We start from the raw sequence: 26,649 nt of genomic DNA, 5'->3' as shown, positions 1-26,649 counted from the left end.
AGGGTTCTAGTAGTAAATCTGACAAGCCAGAATGGATTCAGTTAAAGCAATGTATACACAGTTTGAAAAAATTTGTAATGTCCTAGAAGAATTTATTAAGGTAAATAGAGATAGTACAGCGGTATGCGAAGTAAAAATATTGGAATCAATAAAAGAAATGCCATTTATTTTATACTTAATAGTATAGTTTTCAATATCGCCCAAAATTAACACTACCAATGAACTATTTCAACTGAAAACAGTTGTTTTTTATTCGGCTTTTAAATTGATCAGTAAAATTAAAACTGAAGTTCAAAATTTAAGTACAAAATTCAACACATTTTTAGACGAATCCAAAGTGATAGAATGCAATTTGATTAATTCAGAAAATTTTCTTAAAACACGAATTTGAAAAAGAAAAAGATCATATTCCGAAATAAAAGAAGATGAAGTTAAAGAATTTGGGTATTAAAAATATCACAGCAATCGATACTGTTATTGTACAGAGAGAAGGTAGATTTAAAAATGTTAAATCTACCTTGAAATTGTTTAATCACTGATATAAACAATTTCAAATTAAATTCAGCAAATTAAAAGTAAGGAAGAAGTGTAGTTGGTCAAGGCGTGAAGAAGCTTACAAGCATTTGCTATACAAATCATCGAAAAAAAAAATGGTGATTTTTCTGAAGTAATTAAAAGCAAAAACAAATTCATTTAACAAATATACACGCAATAGCATTATATATAATGTTTGTAATTTTTTTTTTTTTTTTTACTTTAAAAAAAATTGCGGCTCCAAATGGTTTCTTGCACCCAATCTCCTTTATATTTAAGGCTGGCTCTGATTATAATTCAGAACTTCTGTACCTTATGTGAATAAGAAATTTTGAAATTTTCTAATCAAAAATATTTTGCAACAGATATAATTTTTAATGATGTAGTGAATGAAGAAAATAGTTTTAAATCTAAGGGAGATACACCTACTGGGAAACCTGCCCTGCACTTAATGCAAAAAAGGTAATGCATACCAAGCACCGTACCTCCAGGGTGATGTGGAAAGCGGTTGCATTTTAATTATTAATGAATTCTACAATATATGTGTGTTGAATTGCATGATATGGAAGTATATGAAATGATATTAACAAGTGAAAAGTAATTTCTCTTCACTCTCTAGCGCGCATAGGGAATTGACGTTAAGGGAATGGAGTGTACCGTCTCGATGTGACGTCACGGAAACCCGCAGAGGCCTTGTCTATCGGGGGTTGTGCATCTCCCCGTTTGCAGAATGGTTTCCGTAGAGGGCGGTTGTCAAAATGACAACCTCGCATTTCTGGAAATCCAAATGCGCAATGCTTTCGTTAAGAGGAACCACCTTGTTTCCATATTTTTCGATATAGAGAAAGCCTATGACCGTGCTTGGCGCTTTGGCATACTTTCTACACTTTTTAAATTTGGTTTTAGGGGAAACTTACCCATATTTCTACAGAACTTTTTATCACGTCGGAGTTTTAAAGTACGTGTAGTTAACTTTTATTCAAATCATTTTATTCAAGCTGAGGGAGTTCCACAAGGAAGTGTCCTCAGTGTCACGCTTTTCCATCATGCAGAATCCATCTGAGCCAAATTTTAAAAATTTTGCCTTCATCTATACATGCCAGTCTTTATGTTGACGTTCTGCAGATCTCATGAAACGATAGTAATATGATGTAATTGAACAGCATTTACAAACCACCGTGGATAAATTTGTGGCTTGGTGCGATAACAATGGGCACACTATATCTCCTGAGAAGAGCAGATGCGTCCACTTTTGCCGGAAAAGAAAGCTTCACCTCGATCCGAATATATATATTCAGAATAATCAAATCCCTGTAGTGAACGAAGTACGGTTTTTGGGAGTGATTCTCGATCAGAAGCTCGCCTTTCTTCGGCACATTTTACACCTACGGAAGAAGTGTGAGAAATCATTGAATATTTTAAAATGCTCCCGAGAATATCTTGGAGGTGCCGATCGAACCTCCTTAATCCGTATTTACAAAACAGTAATTCTTTCCCGAATTGATTATGGGTGTATGGTGTATGGTTCTTCATGCCCAACAATTTTGAGGCGACTGGATACCATTCACCATTCTACTTTGCATATTTGTTCAGGCGCCTTCCGTACTTCTCCTGTTGAAAGCCTCTACGTTATTTGCTATCGGCTACCCCTTTGTTTAAGGCGTATGAAATTGTTTGCTCTATTTTATTTCCGACCAAAATCTATTCTCAAATATCCCTTAAACCAATTATCACTGCCAATTGGTCTTCGTCTACTGTATAATACCCGTCCTTCACACATGCTCCCGTTTCGTGAAAGAGTCAAAATGCTTCTTCACGACTCGGACCTTAACGGTATTCGTGTTAAAGTTGTGGATTTTCTTAGTTTCCCACCTTGGGATATCCCGCTATTTTCCTATTTGAATCCATTCACTGGATTCGACAAATCCTCAACAGCTCCTGTTGTTTTCCAACAGCTCTTTTTATATCATCGCTATCGGTATTCTACATTTGTCCCAGTCTTCACGGATGGCTCGAAATCAGATGGCCATGTTGGTTGTGGAATCATACTTCCATCTGCAGCAATTATGAACCACAGTCTTCATAATTGCTGCTCCGTCTTTACTGCTGAGTTGGTAGCAATATTCTATGCCCTCGAGAGAATTATATCATCCTCAAAGCGTCAATTTGTCATCTTTACCGATAGCATGAGTGCTTTGGAGACACACTACCAAATTGCGATTAAAATTTTGTTCAGTTTGCGACATCTAAAAAACGATGGCTTTCAAATTATTTTCTGTTGGGTTCCGAGTCATGTTGGCATCTTCGGGAATGAGAAGGCGTATTTGGCAGCAAAATCTGCAACGACCTTTTTAAGTATGGGACTTCCCTTTTGTGACATTAAAAGGTCCATTAATAATCATATTGATTCAAATTGGCAAAAGTCATGGGATCTGCAGATCAAAAATAAATTACATTTTATTAAAACGGACGTTATTTCTTGGCCTGCTGGCCCTATACGTGAGATGGATGTTAAGTTGACTCGTCTCCGTATAGGGCATACACGCTTCACATAGCATTGTTCTTTCAGACGAGATTTTCGTCGCAATTGAAACTTAAGACCCTGAACTGGTAAAGCGATATGTGGCCTGGTGGAAAGACCGGCATGTTGGTTTTTCCTGGTTTTCATTTCGAGTCTGGAAACCGACAAATAGTTTTTATTTATTTTTATTCGGTTTTTTTTCCATTATTATTATTTTAAATATTAATTCTACAGTTACTACTTACTAGATCAAATTTTATAATACAAATAAAATTTGACATCAAAATAATTATAAATTTAATTGAAATTTTAAGTGTCGAGTTCTTACACATTCCCGGAGATCATCCATATTCTTAGGATTAAGCTTTCAGTCGAGATTTCCATTGCATTTGAAACTTGAAGTGTTTAATCGTATTAGGAAATTTAGACCGCTGCGCTGCGCTGCGCTGCTCAAAGAATATGTGGCCTGGTTGATAGAATGACATTCTTCTATCAGTTGCTTTTTACTGATCTTCAGTTTGAGTCTGGAAACCGGCGAATAGATTTTATATATTTTTATTTTATTTTTTTCATTATTATTCTACAAACTGATTTAACAGTTACTACGAATTCCACCAAATTTCATACTTCCTAGAATAAAATTTGACTTCAAAATATCTATAAATTTAAGTGAAATTTTAAGTGTCCAGGTCTTGCACATGCGCAGAGATTATCATATACTCAGCATTGTGCTTTAAGACGAGATTTCCATCGCATTTGAAACTTGAATTGGTTAATCATATTAAGAATCTTTGACCCCTGAGCTAATCAGAGGAAATACAGACATTGTCTAATAATGATTCGAATCATTATTAGACAATGTCTGTATTTCCTCACAGAAAAAATCCCTTTCTTTGAATCCCTGCCTGAGAGTGACCCTTGAAAAAGTCTTCAGGCCGGATTCTTTTTTTTATATTTTTTATAATTTTTTTGGTTTAATTTTTATTTGATTTTTTGTTTTTCCTATTAACTTGATTCTAATTCTTTTATATATATATATATTATTCTAAATACTTATTATACAGTTATTACAAATTCGACCAAATTTCATACTTCCTAAAATAAAATTTGACGTCAAAAAACCATAAATTTAATTAAAATTTTAAGTGTCGAGATCTTCCACATGCGCAGAGATCATCCGTATGCTTAGCATTGCGGTTTCAGAAAAGATTTCCATCGCGTTTGAAACTTGAATTGGTTAATCGTATTAAGAATCTTTGATTCCTGAGCTAATCAGAACACTTGTGGGGCTGGTGGATAGAACGAAAAGGAGCAGTCTGCTGCTTTTTTCTATTCTTCAGTTCGGGTCTGGAAACAGACGAAAAGTTTTTATATATTTTATTCGTTTATTTTATTTTTGTCATTATTATTCTAAATACTAATTCTACAATTATTGCGAATTCGATCAATTTTCATACCTCATAATATAAAAAGTGACTATAAATTTTAAGTGAAAAATCTTAGACAGTGGCGCTGCAGTAGTAATGTGTGGCCTGATGAAAGACATGGTGCTTTATGCTGGTTTTTGCAGGTCTCCAGTTCTAGTCTGGATGCCGACGAATAAGTGTTCTATATTTTTGTTCTATTTTTAAATATTTTTTCATAATTATTTAAATACAAATTTTACAGTTACTACGAATTCGACCAATTTTCCTGCTTCATAAAAAAATATTCGACGTCAAAATATCAATAAATTTAATTGAAATTTGAAGTGTCGAGATCTTGCATATGCGCAGAGATCATCCGTATTCTTATCATTGTGCTTTCAGAAGAAATTTCCATCGCATTTGATACTTGCAGTGGTTAATCGTATTAAGAATCTTAATATAAGGTGTATTTAGAAAGGTAATGACACAAAGAATTTAAAAATATAAAAATCTCAAATCGTAATTTTATGAAGATTTTGACGTTCCAAGACCGCTTAAATAAAACAACAATTACCAAAAGTTGATGTTTTTCTCAGAAAACGGTGAGAGCAGAAAAAAATGCATGCTCCAATTTCTAACGATCCAAATGTCCGAAGAGGATGAGAAACATATTTGATTCGTAATTCTATTTCCCAATTCACCTCCCAAAAGAATTTTTTTTTTTTTTTGTACCTTTAAATAAAAAAAGTAATCAAATATTGTTGTTTTGAACAATGCATGTCGAGAATGAATGAAAAATGAAAATTCCATTTTCTAAAGATTTATGTGTCCCAGAATGCTGAGAGTTATTTTATGAGCGTAATTTTTTCTATTTCATTCTTTAAAGCAATTTTAATCTACCTTTAAAATATTACTGAAAAATTAATATACTCACTTGATGTTCTAACCTGCATATACATAGCAGGATTCTGAGGAACCTAAATGTAAAATTTTGAATGTAAATGTAAACCTTTTCATAAATTAATTCCTATAGTATTTCGCTTCTAGAATAAAGTCATAATGCAAACTTCAGGTTTTCTATGAACTTAATTGAATTCTAATTCTTTCTTCAGATTCTTCATTCCATACTTTGCTTCTTAATCAAAATTTAAGTAAGCGAATTCCTTCAAAAGTAAATTTTTAGAAATTCGAAAAAAAATGTATTTTTTGTGATTGAAGCAGTATTCGAACAAAAGTCTGAAAAATTCCAATTGACACACATTGTTATAACTACTACATAGAGATCTTAGCAGCAAAAAGATGCTCTTTATTCAGTTTTTTATAATCGGAATTCGAATCTTAAGCAGTTCTGACCATTCGACCTTACTGTAATATGCTTCCAGATCAAAGAAAACAGCTTCATAGTTTGTTACAGTAGGTTAATAAATGCATGCTTAAAAAACTTCAGCCTTATACGACCCTTAAAAAATTTGGCATTTAAAATGTTGTTAACTATTTGATTTTGAATGATTGGAGATTTTGAATTAACATAAAATTCAACGACCATGACTGCTTAAGATAATATCAAATCATAACAAACATGTTCTTAATATAAAAAATTGATTTTCCAAAAAATTAGTATAATTACAATTTTTTAAGTGTTCAAAAACATTAATTTACTTTTAGTGATATTGAGTTACTTATATAAATAGGTATTTTATTTCATTGCCTAAGGTATTTCAAAATATGTGTATCATCATTTTTTTTTTTATGTAACTATGGCAAATGGATAAACACAACAAAACTACAAACCCATGTTTCCACAGTAAGTATGTGAAATTTGATTTTAAAAAATACCATATAAACAGGATGAAAATCTCGTCTTATTTCATGGAGAGGCCATACAGCTCAAAGGGCAAGAATAAAAGAAAATTTCAGCGAGATGAATTATTTCCTTACAACAAACACCTCTGTATTAAATGCTTTTCGATTCATTTGGATTGAGGACGATGCCTAATTCAGATTACTCTACACCTAATCGAAACTAATTTAAGCATAGAGAAATCCTCATCAATTATTTTCTTTTCCAATCTTATGAAAATTACAGCTGTGATATTGTTAAGGTTTTTCCAAGTCCAAATTTGCTTTTCACAGCAGAAGTGAAAATCTAATTTCAATTCCTAACATCTAAGCAATGAAAGCTTTCGAAAAACATTTAGTATAAAAGTTACTCATTACAATAAAGCAGTAATCCGCAAAATTAGAAGTTTCTATAGTCAGTAATAGGGAAGATAATAGGGAAATGAAAATTGCAGCGACACCTCTGGCTGCTCTGACAACCAACTTGGATGAATTTCATCGCTCCTGCAAGTATGCATTATGCAAGAAAGCTCAAATATAATCAAAATTATTCTATTATCGAACTCGCAAGAAAAGTATTAGGGATGCTTCTGCCCAACGATTATCAATATTTAATTTATACTTACCTAGTTGTGTTTTATCGCCTCTTCATGAAACTGCCAAGAATTTTAAAATACTCTACATAGTAAAAAAAAGAATATTTACACATTTACTCTAATTCCGTTTAACATCGTTTCATGTTAGGAATACTCTGTTGTTTAAAAAAAAACCAGGCAATTACCTTTTTTTTTTTTTTTTAACTAGTGTTAATCTCAAAACTTTATTTATCACAGAAAACATATTTTCTACCGCAGATTTTAACATTTATCACAGAAATTAAAGGAAAGGTTTGATAAATTACATATTTCTATCTTTTATTATTCACAAATATATTTGTACCCTTTAAAAATAAAGTAAATCAATACAAAAATATTTTATTTTATGCAAAAATTAAGTATTTAATACAATGGCAATTTACACTTTAGATCTTTAAAAGCTCATTATTTTTATTCATAAAAAAACTAGAAGAAAAATTGTAGTTTCTTAATACATTGTACTTATATTCAGAATAGTAACACATTTTATACAATACAAATATATTAAAATAGAATCCAACTATATCATTAAATTTAAATTTCTATACAAAACTACAAAAACAATAAACAAAATGTGATTTAAATTATAAACAACTAACAAAAAAATGCATTTACTTTTTTCCCACATAAAAAAATAAATTCAAGGAAAAAAAAAAGAATGAGGCACTCGGTATAAAAAGGTTAACAAAAATTTTACAAAGTTTATCTTCATCAATCAACAGCACATTTTCCTACGAGCTGGTTGACCAACTGGCAGCTCGTAATCATATAAGACAGTTGTGTCATTGCTTGTTTCATCTGCCACTATTGAGTCTTGACTTTCAAGAATCTAAGATGGAGTAAAAAATTCGATATTTATAGAAAATTTGAAATCCATTAAAATTCTCCCACTAAATTGCAAGTTATTTCTTTCAAAATAATCACTAAGATCTTTAGAACGCTTTCTCAAGCATATATTTTTTCTTGAAACTGAGATGTGTGCTCAAGATTCTTGTTTTTGTTCCATGACAAAATAAGAAAATCAACTTTTATAAAACTAGTAGGTCTTTACCAATAAAAAAAAAGAGAGAGTGTGTGTTTGCATATTCCAAATTACCCAATTTGGTACAGATATACTTAAAAAGGGAAAAAAGTGCATCCTACAAAGTTTTTTTAAAATTTTAATTAACTAAAAAGTAGGCAAAATTTGATGTTTTTCAATTGAATTTCTCGAAATTATTATAATGTAAAAATAAATTTTACAACTTATTGATAAAATTTACAACTTTTCATTGATACAAATTTAATTGCTGTACATCTTTTTCTATTTTTAGTTTATTTTGAGAAACATTTGTAAGTTATTGTTTTTTTTTTACGGTAATATATCTCAATGTTGTCATGAAGCTCAAGCTGTGTTTATTGTTATAAATATCTCATTCTGGATTTTTCTTTCATTATTGAGGGAGGCATACTTTAAGTAAAAATTCTTGAAATGTTGTATAGGCAATGTGTAAACTTAACAAATAAGGAACAATGAAACTTTCTTAAAATGCATCCATTTTTAAGAACAGTTACTCTTTCTTGTATTATAATTGGGTGAATAAAAATATCTTATCATTCTTATTCCCTTAAAATTGACATTTTTTTTTATTGTAAAACACCAAATATTTTTTTAAAGAAAAGTATTGAAGCATGATGCTCAGGTAAAACCTTGTAAACAAAAGCTCCTACAAATATTAGGTGAATCAGGATGCGTAGTGAGAAATTGCTGCAAAAATTTAGTACTTTTAAGTACCTTTTTAAGTCCATGTATACATAAATATGAATATTTTTCCCTAGGATGATTTCTGTTTTATAATAATCAGGGTGCATAGTGAGAAACTGCTGCAAAAATTTAGTACTTTTAAGCACCTTTGTAAAGTATGCATACTATGTACCAGATTGCATACTATGTATTTTCTAAGCATAGTATTTTTTTTCTCTGTTTTATAATAATGCATAGTATTTTTTTTCCCTCTGTTTTATAATAATGCATAGTTTTTATTGAAAAAAAAATTAAAAACTAATTTTAAATGCTTATTTTTTTAATTTTAATATTTATTTCTGTATTTGCACAACATCTTCTATTGTAAAATTATGCCTTTTTGGTTTGACAAAAACAATTTTTATGTTTTTGTCAAATCCAAAAAAAAAACTATTAATACCAAAAAAATTAAGTCAACTTTTTATAAGATTAACAATAAAGATCTGCGATCTTTTTTAACTTTTCTAAAAATTAAAATAAAATATCAGATATATACAACATTTCTAAAAATGATAGTGATCTAGAAGTTCAGCATTATTCTTATTACTAGGGCTGTGCCAATTTTCGATTTAACGTAAAAAAAATGGTTCATGATAAAGCGCGATTCAATAAATCGATATACACGATTAATTTACGTTTTTAATTTTGTTTTGGTTATCGGTTAGTGTTTATTTTTGCACCTCTACATTCTTATTGACATTCATACAGAATTTTTGTTAATATTTCTATAAATACTGTTATATTCTAATATATAAAAATATTTGCTTTAAACGAAATGTTATAAATTGTAACATGCAGACATTGCTTTGGCAATTACCATTGCCAAAGCAATGGCAATTACCAAACCCACATTATTATAGGGGTTTTAACAAAATTATTTTCTAGCTATTTTTATTCAAAAGAAAATAAATATTTTTATTATATAAATTGAAACTTCCTTTTATTTGGAGTCGTTTTGATCAGTCAATATGTTAAGAGATGCTATTTATAACTTATATAGCTATAAATAAATAATGATATCACAATATGTCGCAAAAATATCAATGTGTGTTGGGCGATATATCGCGATGATGATGGTCCATCATCACCCAGCTCTACTTATTACTTTCTTACAAAGCGAGCAGTTATCAGCAAACGAATTTTGCGAAACTTCTCTACCCCATTCAGCAAAGTCAAGATTCGTACTTTTATCAGACCAATCTGTGTTAAATATGGATTTTGAGGCAGCTCATTGTTATAAAAAAATTCTCTAATTTACTTTTAATAAACTCACAATTTCTCAAATAATAAAGAGCCCATTCTACAAACTCATATGCGAGAGACTAAACACCGCCGCGATGCTTCCGTAGATTGAATGCTGCTTTTCCCGCCAGAAAAATTTATTCTACTCTCTAACGCAGTTAAAGCAGTCTCGCCATCCTCAATATCTGCAATCCGATAATCTCATAGAAAGAGAAAAACTGTCTCTGAAATCGAAATTAAATTGATCTATACAGAAAAATGGGGAACGAACAAAAAAGGAGCGAGTTCCCGCGATTACATAAATGTTCTGTTTCTGGTGCTATGGCTACGATCTTTTATTTTTGCAATGATCACAGATCGGTATTTTTTAGATAGAAAAAAAATAACTGAGGAACTTAAAATTCCCAGTATTTTCCCGAATTATGAAAATTTTCAATTTCCCTGCATTTTTTCTTGGGTTTTTTTTTTAAAGACAATTTTTTAATTCCTTGTGCTTTCCCGATTTTCCTTGTTCTCCGGTGGCATGACAACCTTTGCAATAAGCAACTTCCTGCCAAATTTCATGTTCTTAACTTCAATTACTTGTGCTGAACACTACTCTATCAATCAGGACAAACCTCTATACATAGAGAGACATTTTGGCAGTAAACAAACAAAAAACAGAAATGAGTTACAAAAAGAGAAAAGTCAAAAATTCTTAAAAACTATAGATTTTGAACTCTAAAGAAGAAAAATCTTGAAAATCTTATTATTATTTACTGAATATTTTTTAGTACTAGATCCAGCAAGAATTTTTATTTATAAAAATACTAATGTTTGTTGAAAATAGTCCAAAAAATTAAAAATTTTCAAATAGTTGAAACATTAAAAAAATATGTTTATATGATTAAACAAAAGGAAAATAACAATAAAAATAAATGTACATATTAACAGTAGAAAGTTAGATTGTGTAAAAAAGCGATAACATTATGTACAAATTATTAATAAAAAAAGTCTATAGTCAATTGTATATCTCATTTTAAGATCCAAAGAATTTTAACACATACTTAAATTTGTACAAGAGGGCTAAAGCTCCTCAAAGTACCCTCATAGTTTCTAATAAATGTTCTACAGCTTAAAGAAAAATCAAATAAAGAGAGAAAACATTTTGATCCACGTGAATTCATTTTTTGATATCAATGATAAAAAAAAGAAAGAGATAAAGTATTTTTAAATAAATGTGGCAATATTATAGCATAGCAAAATTAACAATGATTCTTTTTATTACAAGCACATAATGCAAAACTGTGCTATTTTTCTTTGAACAGTATCTGGAGAACTGTGAATAGTCAGTAGTGACTAAGATGGATGTGATTTGACGAGTTCATGGAGCTCAGACAAAACTTTGTCCAATCATCCAATCATCAGATATTTAGGTCATGGACAATCTTCAAATATGAACCAGATTCATTATTAAAATTCAAAAATGTTGCTTAAATTATTCTTTTTCAGCAGTATAGAGATATCAAAATAAAAATAAGTAATATACTTGATACAGAAAAACATGAAAGTACATTTTGGGTTTAGGGATTGAAACGCATTATTTTTTTAAATAAAAAAATGTATTGACATTATAGAAATAGTTGAAAGTGCTATAGATTAATTATACAGTTCACCTTGATCATATTCATTAAAATGCTTTAATTTCTATTTTTTTATTTGAAAAGTGCAATATGTCCTTTTACATAAAGCTGAGTGAATTTTCGCAAAAATGTATAAAGAATTCCATAGTATAAAATGAAAAATTTCAAACATTAAAAAAGTGTCCTTACTTTTCGGACCAGGAATCGTGCAGCTTCATCCACGTTCACATTATCTTTTGCTGATGTCAAGAACCAACCAGAAAATCCTTTCTCTTTACAAAATTCATCCATGGCAGAAGGGTTGGCAACCAAGCCCTCAGGAGGCAGATCACACTGTACAAGAATTTAAGAAGTGAAATAAAACTGTTTTGATTAGTCAACTACAAATTTGAAGTATTTTTAAAAATACAATTGACATATTAAGTTTTTAAAGCTATTTATATTATTGCAAAATTCAATATACGGAGGTCAAGATTTCTGCTGTCTGATTTTCCTTGATCTTTCCTTATTATTTCCACATTTCCTAAAACATTTCTCCAACTTTTTGTGAAAGTATCTAAAATCCTCTGAATTCAACATTTTCTTCCTCTTATGTACAGTACATTCTTAATAATATATAAAAAAATAGTATTGTATTCTGATTAAAATCAATATAGAAAAAAAAATTCAATGTTCCGAAAACAAAATTATTTTCAATTTCAAGTTTCAGAAATGCATGTTTGCAATCAGTTTCCCAATTTTTTCAAACATACTAATCAACATCTATATCTATACTTATATATAAAGCTCAGTGTGTGTGTGTGTGTGTGTGTGTGTGTGTGTGTGTGTGTGTGTGTGTGTGTGTGTGTGTGTGTGTGTGTGTGTGTTGGCGCTCTACAGAAAAGACCATTTGACCTACAGCTACCAAATTTGGTACGTGTATACCTTGGAGGTCGGGAATGTGCATCTGGGGTCCCCTTTTTTTTGAAATTTTAATTATTAATTAAAAACTAACTTTCCCGCCAAAAAAATCATTTCATTTTCCCCACCGCCAAATGAGTAAGGCTTCATTTTTTTTTTTTTCCAACAGCAATGAGGCTAGGGCTAACATTTTTCGGCCGATTATTTCAAATGATTCTGTTTATTTTCTTAATGTTTTATGCATTTAAAATTAAACATTGTTAATTAATCGATCTTTCAGATTCATTCTGAAGTACTTTTGAATTAAAATAAAACAGATTACAGGAAATTAAAAATTTCTAATCTACATAGTGTTACCCCAACTGGCGTAGAAAAATTCACGCATTTGCGTTACCGTAACTGGCGTTGAAAATTCACGAATGCGCATTGTGTTCTGATTGTTGACAATATTATCAACGGATGATTCTTGATTTAAATTTTTAGGTTAGTTGCATGCTTTTGTAATTAAATTGTATTTATGCTAGTTATATATTTTTTGTATATGCTTATAGTTTTAAGTACATCGTTTTTTAAGTAGTTTTTTTAAACCTGTTTTCGACCGATTATTTTAAACGATTCATTTTATTTTCTTAGTGTTTGATGCATTTAAAATTAAACATTGTTAATTAATCGATCTGTTCATGATGAATCTGTAGAAAATTTTGTTGAAAAATTCTTGAGATATAACATAAATTAAGAAAGATATTCTTTAGCGCCCATAAAGTTTAAACGCTCAGTGACTCTGTTATCAGTAATGATATAATAAAAAAAATGATTTGTTTCAGTAAAAAATATTATTATATTAATTGCAGAGTAATTCTTTCCACTTTAATTTAAAGCATAAATTCTACGAGAGCTAACAGAAAATTAGAGAGATACATATTATGTTATGACTGAAGGCCTTTATAATATTATGAGTGAATTATATGACTATCAAAATTTGAAGTTTTAAAATATTTTGATGCCGACTCTATTAAAGTAGGAATTGCGTAAAATATTTAATTATTAAAATTTAAAGGAACATTAAGATTGGCGAACCGGCTGGTCGTCAAAGGCGGCTAGTATACAATAAACTAGAAGGTAGGTGCGCTTTTCCAGGCGACGTTTTGAAAATTGTTTATCACAAAAATACTCAAGAAAGATTCAATAAAAAAATCGCATACACATTGACACAGTGCTTCAGAATGAAATAATTTCCTTCTATTTGGATTTTTCGAATTTATGTTGTTTGCCTATAGCCAAATAACGACTAAACACTTATTCGATTAACTAGAAAAAAAATTATGAACACAAATGAAAAACAAATGAAGAAAAATATCGAAAATAACAGTACGCAGTTTTAAACTAAAAGAACACAGTGCTGTATCAAAATAAAAGAAATTATTCTATGACAGCAAAATTTTATTAACTTTTAGATAGCCAACTATAGTAAAAAAAGTACCTGCCCATTGGGAAAATGCTTAACATATTTGAAGCATACAAAGAAAAGTGGAAATTTGACGCTTTTCCCAATTTTTTTCTTTTTATGGGATAAAAAATTATTTGCATGAAAATTATTTAAAAGGTGGAGTGAATGATTTTTTTTTATCCGGTTTATTCCATCTCTATTTTCATATTCCGAAATACTGCGCAAGCATCAAGAGGCGACAAAACAGGGATGAGATGAAAGATGAAGCACAAGATATTTACATTTTATTCAACAATACAATAAAGCTCGATCATCAGCAAAATTAAGAAACGTAATAACTAAGGTAGGCCACAAACATTAGCTAGTCGAACAATAAGCAGATAAATTTCGAATTAAAATAATGTGGATCACGATGTCAAGAGGAGAAGATGTGCAAAAATCACATTTGATAGCTAAAAATAAAGCCCAAAAAAAATAACAAAGATTTTTTAAAAAAAGTCTAAAAAGAGCTATGAAAATGCGCTTCAGCAGGATAAAATCGCCAAAAGTGATAGTATCGGATTTCTGCCACGATCAGTCCATAAAAACATATAAAAATTTTCATTTCTTTTTATACATGCTTTTTGAGAAATACATTAAGCAAATGCACATTTTGACAGTATCAAATAACGGAATCAAATAAATAGAAGGAAGTATTGGCAACAACATTCTAAGGATATTTTGAAGATCCATATTGCTTCCCAATAGGGGGGGGGGGGAACCATACATACACAAGAAAAATATTTCTTAAAGAAAATATAAGCATACCCTCTGACAAAGAGAATAGAAAAAAATAGTTTTTGTATCAAATATTTAATTTATTTACAATAAATTGGCCACAGATTACAATGTCGGCAATATTTTAAAATAACTTCGAATTTTGATCACCCACAATTCATGCTTTCGTAATACATATAATTGAAGAAGAAACTTTTAGCGAAACTTTCTCGCATACTTCTTTAAAAAAGTATGTCCTCTTTTAGTTTTAAAGTTCTTAGAATTAATAGTGCATTTTGGCAGGATATTATTCTTTCACTCCCTCCTACATGAGTCGTCACATTGAGTCTCGTTTTCTTCGTGAAGTGAAGGGAAGACATACATAAGCTCTCATCCCCCCCCCCCACACACACACAGACTGCGATACTGCTACACTGAAATGGACGAAGAAGCAAATTTAGGATACAAATTTATAGGCGGTAAGTTTTACTTCTTTTATTCTTTTTAATACAAACTTAAAGAACAGTTAATCTATTAATGTTATTTGCCGTATTTACTGCTTTCAGAGGAAAATAAGCCTGTTAATGCTAAATCAAGGTTGTCACTCAAATCTGGAAAAAGAATTCTTTATATTTGCCCTGCACATATATGAAATATAAGAGGAAATGCGCGAACAGTACTCTTGTGCTAGTAATTATAGAATAATAATACCTCGTAGCTTTAATGAGTAGAAAAAGCAAGGTTCTTCAATAAATGTGGATTTAAACAAAATGCAGGATTTAAAACAGAAACTTTTAGACATGCGTTTATCTACTTCTTACAGAATTTTTTCCAAATACAAAACACTCTTCTAAAAAGCATCGCCACTCACCCCCAACGTCTCAATTTTAGTAGCTTCACTAGTAATCACTATTCCAATATCGCTATTTTTTCTCACCCTCAGATTTTTCGGATCATCAAACTCTATTAAAACTATCCAATATTTTTGCTTCTACGATCATGCTTCTTTTGACAATATTTTTTTACTAATCTTTATCGAGAATGCTGAAAAAATCCATAAAATCTATTGTTGAAAAAATTTGTAACATATAATGTACGACATTTTTGTACGATCTAAAGTACATTTTTTGGCTACTTCACTATCAGTGAACATATGTGAAAATATATCTGATATATCAATGAATGCATTAAAAGACGTTTTAATACAGTTTTAAATTATTGTTTTATTGAAATCGGCTTATTTTCGAACATCAAATTTGACGTTTTCAGATTTGGCATATCATCTTCTCCTGTATTCCTTTTAGATACAAAGTCCAACATAAATAATTTTTTTTTAACTGGCACGTAATTTTATATCTTTTTCTTTTTTGGCATTACAGTAAATGTCTATTTTTCAATATTACTTAGGCTTATTACTTTTTTACAAAGTACGCAGCAAACAAATTTTGCGAAACTTCTCTAACCCATTCAGCAAAGTCAAGATTCATACTTTTAGGATTCATACTTTCAATCTGTATTTTAAATACGGTTTTTGAGACAGCTCATTGTTTAATAACATTCTCTTATCTGCTCTGAATAAGCTCACAATTTCTCAGATAATAAAGAAATCATTTTTTTTAGATACCTATAAAAATGCAACAGTAAAATTAAATTTATTTATATTTTTAAAGATTAGCAAAATTGTAAACAGTGATGGTTAAAAGTTACTAGAATTTTTAACTTCTACTTCATTTTACTTCATTTTTATTTAGTTAAAAATCGTATTTGAAGTAATACTTCTGTTTTGTAAATATATGCGTTATAAATAATTGCATTCTACTCTTTCCTGGTATTTAACTATGTAGAAATAAATAATATTGTTTATTAAACATTGAGTCTTCATCTGATTCATATCTTGTAATTTCTAATACATTTCTACTTATTAACTTAAATATGTTATTCTTTTAAATAAGTATAGTTCATAGATTCGTTTTTGTTGTTGTTGTTTTTCAATTAAAATCCAATCTTTAGATAACACAAATAAAACAGGAAGTTTGAATGAATCCTTTTATTTTGTAATGATCAAATTTTTACATAAATTTTAATATTCTATATCTATTTTAATAATATTTTACCATTGATAAGGTTCCCTCTTTTAAAAATAACTAAAAACTTCCACTTTAAAGAATATTGAATTTAAATATCTATTTTACACAAATAAGTGTTAAATAATTTTAAAATTAGCATTATCTTAAAACTATTTAATAATTTGGGGAGTTTGTTTTCAATTCAAGTTCACAAAAAACATGATGTTCATTATCAGAAATTGTCAGACCGAGATTGCAATTCATTTAAATATCGACATTATTATATGCAGCAGGAATTAAATAGTTTTTAATTAGCATCTAAATTATTACATGCGACAACTAAATAATTCAGGGAATTTGTACTAAGCGAAAATTGCCAAAAAAAAAGCACGTAACGTTAAAAATCGGCAAAACTTTGACCAAGCTCATGATCTTTCTCTGAGCGTCAGCCTAGATACCATGACTATTTTGTTTTGAAACGATTTTTTGTAAAATGATCCTATACCAAATTTCATTTATCTAAATCGTTGCATTTTTGGGTTATCGCATTAACAAGCATGAGAATATACAAACGGTCAACCCTTTCGATACATTTCATTTAAAATTTGATACGGATTTACACTTTATAGATTCCAAAACAATGCACCAAATTTCATCTATCAAAGCCGTTTGCCAGTTATGTTGGTGTGCATGCGAAAGCACTTACTAACAGAGAGTCAATCCTGTAAGGATTTAGTTAAAATCTGATATGCTCAATCAGCATATCCCATTCTATCCATCCACGTCTTTGCGGACTCGCAGAATGGAATCTGGTTTACGCCACCCGCCAAATTCGAGCGTTTTTAAGTTCATTACAGACAGACAAGATTTCAAAAATTAGTTTTCAAACTCACGGAGTGTGTTGCAAAACTAATTTTTAATTATTAGTTTTATAATTTTTAATTTAATTTATATTTATTGAATTTAAGTTATTAGTTTTATTAATTATTAAACTAATTTTTAATAAGTAATGCTCAAAATCTTAAAATTCAAAAATGTTCGGCGCTCAAAATATTGTTCCTTTGTGTACGAGAAAGTAAAAAATAAAACGGTCCCCCTCCCCCCTCTTTTGAATGAAAGAGGCCCATCAAAACTAAAAATCACAGCAGAAATGAGATTGGCTTTAGTTACGTTGCATTTTTTTATAGAACACAAAAGAAAAAGTATTTTCCTTAATTATTCCGAACGACACGACGTTTAAAAAAAAAAAAAAAATAGACGGGGCGGGAACTCCGCAATTTTGATAATCAGCTTTACAACTCCTAAATTGTTTTGAAAAAAAAAAAAAACATAAATGCTAAACCGGTCTCAAACGCAATTCGATCTAAAAATTATGAATTACTAAATTATAATATTATCGGACTGCCATGGTTACGTCCGCTGAGAAACCTCTGAGAAAGAATTTTTTAAATAATGTATTGATAAATATATATAAAATACAATACAATAAGATAAGTAATGAACAAGTTAGTTGTTTAACAGAAACAGAATCTATCATAAACTAGACGAATTGAAAATACTCATTATCTTAGACAGTCTCGTAATTTTAATGCAAACATCCCACCGCCTGAGCAGAAACACGGATGTATTGATAAATTCATTACATTCATTCTGACTTCATTAATTTTTTACAGAACGCCGTCTCATACCTCCGTATCCGTAACCATTCCGATCACTGAACGGTTTGATGAGTATGTTATGGGAATTTTATTAAATAGCAAAATATTTACAGCAGGAAAAAATAAAAATAACTATGTACAAAATTTACAAACATATAAGAAATGATAATAAAATGAAACCGTTTACAAAGATTTTCTACTTCGAAAAAATTATTTGGTATATTAATATGCAGAAAGATATATATGAAAAAAAAACACATGTATTCTGTGTTCACTTGTTATCATGACAAAGTAGATGAGAATGCAATTATATAAAAAAAAAAAAAAATCAAAAAATAATTTGGTTAATGGTAACAAAGAAAATCTCTCTTTGAAAGATAATTATGAATGCAAATGTATATGAAAAAAACTGTGGTGCTTCTCCCCCCCCCCCTCTTCAAGTCCTTGTGAATATGACACCTGATGTTGAGAGCTATGGAGGTAAGAATAGGTCTCTATTTTCACTGATAAATTTAATCATCCTGTGGATTTTTTTGCCTGGAGAAGAAGTGGCTGTCGACTCCTTTCAGCCATTCTTGTCCATGGCCTGGCGATGGTCTTTTCATATGCCAAGAGATTGTGAGGAAGCATTCCGTAGCATAATAAAATGATCAATAACAACTGCACTGATCACTCTCCGTCGTTTTCCTGCCTTTTGAGGTAGGCAGGAAAACGACGGTGTACAGAGAAGAAAATAATATCCTCTCTGATCCAATTAGTGGGATGAAAGTTAACTGAGGGCAGGATATTAAAAACGTTTCTCTTGTACCACCATTGCTATAATATCTTTGTCATTCCTCTAACATGTTTTTCCAGAGAAGGTCTTTTATATGTGATTTAGGAAGCTTTGTTTGCATATAAAATTGCCCATTTCGCGTTTGCTTCCTTCACCAGTTGGTCTACTTTTTCATTGCCTATGTTGCCTGCACGCGCTTTTAGCCATGAAACTTTTACTGTTGGATTTGAAATGAGAATGCTAAATATTTCTCTTGCAATTTGATTTATACTCTTTGAATTAGAGGATGTCATAATACATGCTCTACTATCGACATGTATTTTAAAAATGCTGATGTTTGGAAGCTGAGATGCATATTTAACTGCTTCATGAGGTGCGATGAGTTCAGCTGGAAAAACAGTATTGCTGTCATTCAATTTGGCAGACCAGTGATAGGATCAAGTATCATTGATCAGGACACAGAATGCAACTCCAAATCTTCTTGCAAAGCGAGCGAGCAAGCAGTACACAACAAATGGATTTTGTGGTTCTGCTCCCCCTAAACACAATTGCGAATGGTATTGTTTCGTTTACGGAAGTTGTGACTACGATCTTTTATTCTTGAAATCTTTAGCGATCGGCATTTTCTAGGCGGAAAAAAAATAATTACAGAACTTAAAATGTCCTGTATTTTTCCAGTTTTTATGAAAAATTTCAAATTTCCCCGCATTTTTCTCTGTTTTTTTCTGTCTATTTTTAAATTCCCTGTGTTTTTCCGGTTCTCCTGGCGGCGTGGTAACCCTATTTATGAACAATTAATGTAACCGCCAAGTCTTTATTAGTCTCTTAGTCTATGTATAGAAACTATGTTTCTATACATAAAAATAATTAATTTACCTTAATCATATCACTCCAATTTTATTAAAATATTATTGATGATTTAATTTTTTTTTTTTAATTTTCCGACGACATTTAATTACATTTTGTATCATTCGTTGAAAATTGTCAATAAATTCTGGAAAAATTAGTTTTCAGCATTTTTAAAAATCGTTTGATACTGTCTATGATTTTTTTAAGACGTGATGATATTTAAAATTGGTTGGTGCAAATAATAAACAGATACTTACATCCTTAGTTTTCAACATTGGAAGAAAATCAAGCGAATGAATATTCAATGAAATAACGAAATCAACTTTAATTTCATCGCAACAACGAAATATTATTGAAAATAATGCAGAAAAAAAGTTTTAAAAACGCTAAAATTCATAACTAAATTAACAATTTTAAAAAGAAATTTAAAAAAAATTGAAATATTGTAAAAATCAGTTTTGTGCAATTGTAGAAAAATTCGATAGAAATCTGAATGGGATTCACAGCCTTGCACAGAAGACATAGTGTGTAGAATGAAACTATTTGTTATTTTGTTTAAAAAGGGCGCAGAAAACTTGTTTGAGCACGGTTTTCGATTTACTTCCTCTCACACATTTTTCATGGGGTCATCAGGAAAGCTGGCAATCTGGCCAGACCCCCACTGACGGAAGTTACACATGATATTATTTTCAGAATAAGAAGCTTTTAAATCTGGATACAAACCTTGTTTGCTAATAAAACGCAGGGGATCTTGCTGCCATCCGGAAGAGTAACTTTGCTATCTAAATCCGTCTTCCATCGCACCACAGCGTCAAACGTAGCAGAACGATTGGCATCAAACACTATGAAAGCTCCAACTGCTTCTTTGTAATAGACACGCGTCATGTTACCAAATCTTTCCTGCCCTATTCAAAAACAGGAGAGGAAAAGCATGCTATGAGTATTCATACAGTCTGTCAAACGAGTATCGAAGCACTTCTTATTACTCGCAAATTATAAATTTTAAAATCAAGCAAAATATGGAATTTGATTTAGTAATATGTCTTCTTTATACATATGTAAACGGAATTAAGTTAAGAGGGCTTTTCAACACATATCTTCACCCCCCCCTCCCTTCTCCTCACACAGACACTCGTTCAAGCAATTCTATTCCTTGAAAAGATCTAAATATGAAATTTTAAATAAATCTGAGATATGTTAAATCCGAGATTAAAAAACTGAGAGAAATGGCCTATGCATGTAAAATATTCCTACAACACAATTTTTACAGAGCGTAGAGATAAAAAGATCAAACTCGGTACACCGTTTTAACTTCTAATTTGGAGATGCATATCAAATTTTGAACCGTCAAATGAGTTACAAGTTTGATAATATGTAGTCATATGCATGTAAATGCGATAATTTAAAAATGTAAAGATTTAAATATATAAAATTTAGTATGTGAGCTTAGCATTAAAATTGTAGTTCCTTGAAAATTCTTGATTTCAATCGTTCAAAAAAAAAGTGTTCTAAAATTCATGCTCGGTTCTCTCCGCTGTGCTACGAAGTACAAATAGCACATGTGAGTAACTCTAAAAATAAAAATCCGTGCAATCTTTGCAATTCACGGCCGAAATTTAATACTATTGACTTCGTTTCGATAATACTGATAGTCTATCGATGCTTAAGAAACATTAGCACGTAAAATTTCTTTATTCCAAAATCGTCAGCATATAATGAATTATTAAATTTTGATTATAAAAAAAAACGAGGGAAAAATTTATGGAAATGACACTATTATCACAGAAAAGCTATTGTTTTTAATTTTAAGTTAGTATAAAATCTTAAAATTAAAATATATTTTATGTGGTATAATTTAGTCTGAAATTACAAGGGAAGAAATATAAAAATCCGATTAATTATTAATTAATTATTTGGTTAACTTTTGCACTTAAAAAAATGACAGCATTCTTTTTCTTGTTTTAAATAATAAGTGTGTGGTTATATTAGGCCGAGTTGTATAGAAGATATGGAAAACCCACTTCTTTCTATACTGATATGCACCGCTAAAGCTCGGAAAAGGAACACATCTGCCGATCGCAGTGAGCAATGCGATTTACTGCAATAAGACTTGAATAGTTTATCATTTAACCATCCAGCGTGCGCGCCATCTATACTAACAACCTTGCAGCAAATCGTGCGCCTTTCCTACCTGTGGTATTGTAAAATTTTAATTTTTATGAGCATAACTGTTAAAATTAAGCTGCAATCGGACAAATCTAACAGTTTTTAATTGATTTTTTCAAATCCTGCTTTTGCTTTTATTAATAGTTTTAGCTCGCTTTGTAAAAAAAGTAAGTCGTTCTTCGCTCAAAATATTCTTTCATAACAGCGTTTAATAACTTTTGTAGATATTTTTTTACTAAGCAGCTTTTCTTTTATGTTTGTCGAATAAATAAAGAAGCAATTGGTTGCAACTACATTATTTAAAAAAAAAAAGCGAATACAACAGAAAATTACTTCAATGGTGCGCGTATCTGAAATATAAACAGGAGGTCCGCAGAGCAAAGACAAGAGAAGCATTCTGATACTGTTTTCAATTCAGATACATTTTATTTGGTAGCAAGATGCTACAAAAAATCATCAAATATTATTACAGCTGCAATAGTACACTTCTCGAGTTACTGACTTGCAAAAGTATGACAAATTCTTTGCTTCAGTAAAAATGACCGAAAGTTTCAAAAATGTTGGTACAGAGGCACCATGACTTTTAATATCCAGAAAGGACAAGGCTTCAGTTATCGATGTGTACAAAGCAAATCTTTGGCGAAATAAAGAAAGATTGACACAGAATAAATGAGAAAAATCACAAACATTTCTTCTCAAAGAAAATATTTTCCACAATGCTTTTCTCTTTCTCGAAGCCCCGACGGATGGGAGGTGGGTAAACATCATCCTTGACAGGGGGCAGGGATCTTATTCCCCACTAGCATTTTTGCAGAGATACCATTTATTCAGATCACAAAGTGATATTTCAGAAACTTTTAATTATCCAACGTGCATAGGTGTTTTTTTAATCGATTATTACAAAGTTTGGTCTATTTTTTAAAATTCTATTTTCAATTTAAAGCCACTTCTCTCTTAGAATCATATTTACTTACTACAATAGTAGTACAATAATTAGAAACTAAATACTATTAAATAAATGTAGACTTGAATTAATGTTCATTTTATAACACTGCAGTCTGACGATCTAATACGAGAGGAAGCAGAAGAATGTTGGTTGCAATAAAAAGGACAAGACATAATGCAATGCCATTGCAACTGTGTGTTAGGTCGTGCCTTATCCAGACCAACGTAAATGCAAAATATTATATCTGTTAACAAGGATAAACGAAATGATTTAATGGTGCACATTATTTTTCTTTTCTCCCTTATGGTACCACAGGATATCATTTACGAAATTGGTATAAATGTGATCCAAATGAGGTTTAAAAACATTATTTTCTTTAAAAAAAAAATGTCTTAATTTTTTTTAACTTTTCCATTTCTGAATATTTTTATGTAACTTGGTCACACGATAAATTTTCAGAAACACCACAAAAAAAATCAAACAAAATTACTCAAATTACAGACTTAGATTAAATGGTTATCATTAAATGGTCCAGCCATTAAAGGATTATGAAATATTCGAAGACTCAATTTAGAAAACAAAGGTTAAAAAAAAAATTTGAAAAATTCTGTTTTTCATCTAAAGTATTATTTCTATGATTCTCCAAATATACACAAAATCTAAAAGACATGAAGTTTTAGACACTGGTTGATTCAATGTGGAATTGCTCAATTTCTTTGTTCTTGATCTAGCAATTGAAAGCATTTGTTCTAATCTCAACAATATTTTAATTAAAAATACAACAAAATTTAGAAATTTTAATTATTAGATAAGAAATAAGCTTAACCCAAAAGATTCAATAAATATGATTTCATTACCAGCAATATCCCACAATTGCAATCGGATTAAGGTGTTAGCATCCCAATTCAAAACCTTCAGCGCAAAATCAACTCCAATCTATCCAAAATTTAAGAATGACTAACACATATATTGATACAGCAAAAATACTAAATATGTTTTATTTAAAACAAATAATTTCAATACACATTTGCTAATAATTAGTGAAGAAAAATATGTCATTCAGGAAGGCAATAAAAAATTCAAATAATTTTAAAATGATATTTTTAATTAATACAGCTACAATGCAATAAAATATTTAAAGATACTTTAAATTTACATATTTTGGGGACCAACAATAAAATAAAATGCATTTCACTAAAAAAAATACAACAAAAGTTCTTAAAACTTAGACCTCAGCCTACTGCGATGCAATTACATGAAGTGTAAATTTTATTAATAACTTTTTTAAAATAGTAAAAGAAAAAAAAAAAATAATTTTAAATTTCATTAAAACTTCTTAGCTTTAGTTGAACATGCTTTAGATTGTTAACTTAAACTTGAGCATTACCATGTTATATTCTATCACAAATAATAGAAAATATTACAAAAAATAAATACTATGAGTAAAATGAAGATATATTTCAAAAATATATGACATAAATATGTTCAATAACAACTTAGAGATCAACTGACATAAGTAGAAAGGAAGAATTATTTTTTACAAATAAATTAAATATAACAGAAAAGCAGATACATTTTAATGATATTCATGATAGCAGACTTGAAATGTGCAGTGATGAAAATTCAAACATATTCAACTTAGCTGTAACAGGACATACAGTGGCTCAAACAACTGAGAGTACACTTTACTTTTACTTGATAAATCCGACCTTCAATATAAATAACACATTAACAAGAAGTGCAAACATGTTTTAATTTTTACACATAACAAATGGTTTAAATTAAAGTAGAAACAAAGAAAAATCGACGAAAATCTTATAAACTAAAAAGTTTCAAAAGGATTTTAAATAAGCATGTGCAGACTTTCATCTCAAAAAATTGAGAATACACCAATGAAATTTTTGTAATATCTCGCATTGAAAGAAATTGCCAATATTTATTTGCCTGTCTTTTAGCTTTTATAATGGCCTTTAAACGTCGTTGTACCGATCCGACAAATTTTCGATGATATCTGAAGATATTTTACCTATTTTCTTGCAACACTTTTTTTAAATGGAATTTGTTTGTAATTTTGTGTTTTTGAACCACTACTTCGAGCATGGCGTACAGATATTCAATGGCATTGATGTCGGGGTACTGTGGTGTGATATGTAACTGATGTTTGCAATGAAAAGACACCACATTCTGAAATTATGTGCTTTTTGTTTGGGGTCGTTGTCCTGTAGAAAAATGAAATTCCATCTAAATCCAAATTTTGAGCACTTTCCTTTAGATTACTACGAAGTATAGCCAAGTAAACAATATGACTCATAATACCATCTATAAAAACTAAATTTCCTACCCTGGATGAAGCCATATAACCTTAAATCATGTTGGAGTCACCAACATGTTTAATTGTAAGACGTAAATTTTCTCTTAGGTGTTTACTCCATATAGTGCGACGGCTGTCACTGTCAGAAATGTTGAATTTTCTTTCATCACCAAATATAACTTTCTTACAAAAGTTATTGGTCTTCAGTTGATGAGTTTTTGCAAACTTCATATGCTTTTTATGAATTTGCAAGTTAATGAATGGTTTCTGTATAACAATTCGACATTTACATACAGCTTGTCTCATTACATTTCGCACAGTTTCGGCACTTACACTTCTGCCTGTGATTTGAGAAATTTCTGCAGCAAGTTGGATGAACCATGTGGTCGCAGCAATCTAAAAGAAAGTGCTAAAAATTTGGGTTTAGAAAGAAATTTCATTTTCCTGCAGGACAACGACCCCAAACAAAATGCACGTAACGTCAAAATGTGGTGACTTTTTCATTGTAAACAGCAATTACACACACCATAAAAGTACCCATTGTACAAAAGTGCCATTGAATATCTATGGACCACACTCGAAACAGTGGCCCAAAAATTCAAAATTAGAAACAAAACCCATTTAAAACAAGTGTTGCAAGAAGAATGGGGTAAAACATCTTCAGATACCTTTAAAAGTTGGTCGAATCGTACCACGAATTTAGAGAGCCTATAGAAATAAAAACCAAATGACATGCAAATAAGTTTTGACACTTTCTTTCTATGCAGGATATTACTAAAATTTCGTTGGTGTATTCTCAATTTTTTAAGACAAAGTCTGTGCATGTTTATTTAAAATGCTTCTGAAACATTTCCATTTAGAAGTTTTTCGTTGATTGTTCTTTGTTTTTATTTTAAATTAAACCATTTGTTATGTGTAAAAATAAAAACATGTTCTCATTTCTTTGTAATGAGTTATTCATATTGAAAGTCGGATTTATCGAGTAAAAGTAAGGTTACTCTCAATTGTTTGAGTCACTGCATATATAAAAGAAAAGCTGCAACACCTAGGATATTTTGTTGACTATCATGTTGATAGAAAGACAATTGTTTGATTATTTATTATATAGAATCAAAATAATATTAAAAACTCAAAATGATTAAATATTTATAAAGAATTAGGAAAAGATAAATAAAAATGTGAATCATTCCAAT

At 30.0% G+C, this 26,649-nt stretch overlaps 1 protein-coding gene across 1 annotated transcript in view; it reads right to left on the bottom strand.

The window, feature by feature from the left end:
* Positions 1-7,258: 7,258 nt before the first annotated feature.
* LOC129966575 (ras-related protein Rab-32-like) overlaps positions 7,259-26,649 on the bottom strand; it is a 39,859-nt gene continuing 20,468 nt past the window's right edge. Inside the window, exons 3-6 of the mRNA XM_056081036.1 lie at positions 24,003-24,081; positions 20,757-20,938; positions 11,772-11,915; positions 7,259-7,764 (exon numbers count right to left, since the gene is read on the bottom strand). Of these exons, the coding sequence (XP_055937011.1) occupies positions 7,651-7,764; positions 11,772-11,915; positions 20,757-20,938; positions 24,003-24,081 (519 nt within the window). The 3' untranslated portion in view covers positions 7,259-7,650. The remainder of the gene's footprint in view (positions 7,765-11,771; positions 11,916-20,756; positions 20,939-24,002; positions 24,082-26,649) is intronic.

Source organism: Argiope bruennichi, chromosome 4 (genome assembly GCF_947563725.1).
Source record: "Argiope bruennichi chromosome 4, qqArgBrue1.1, whole genome shotgun sequence".
NCBI classification, from domain to species: Eukaryota; Metazoa; Arthropoda; class Arachnida; order Araneae; family Araneidae; genus Argiope; species Argiope bruennichi.
The sequence above is the reverse complement of the archived record's forward strand: the minus strand, read 5'-3'. Positions and strand labels throughout refer to the sequence as shown.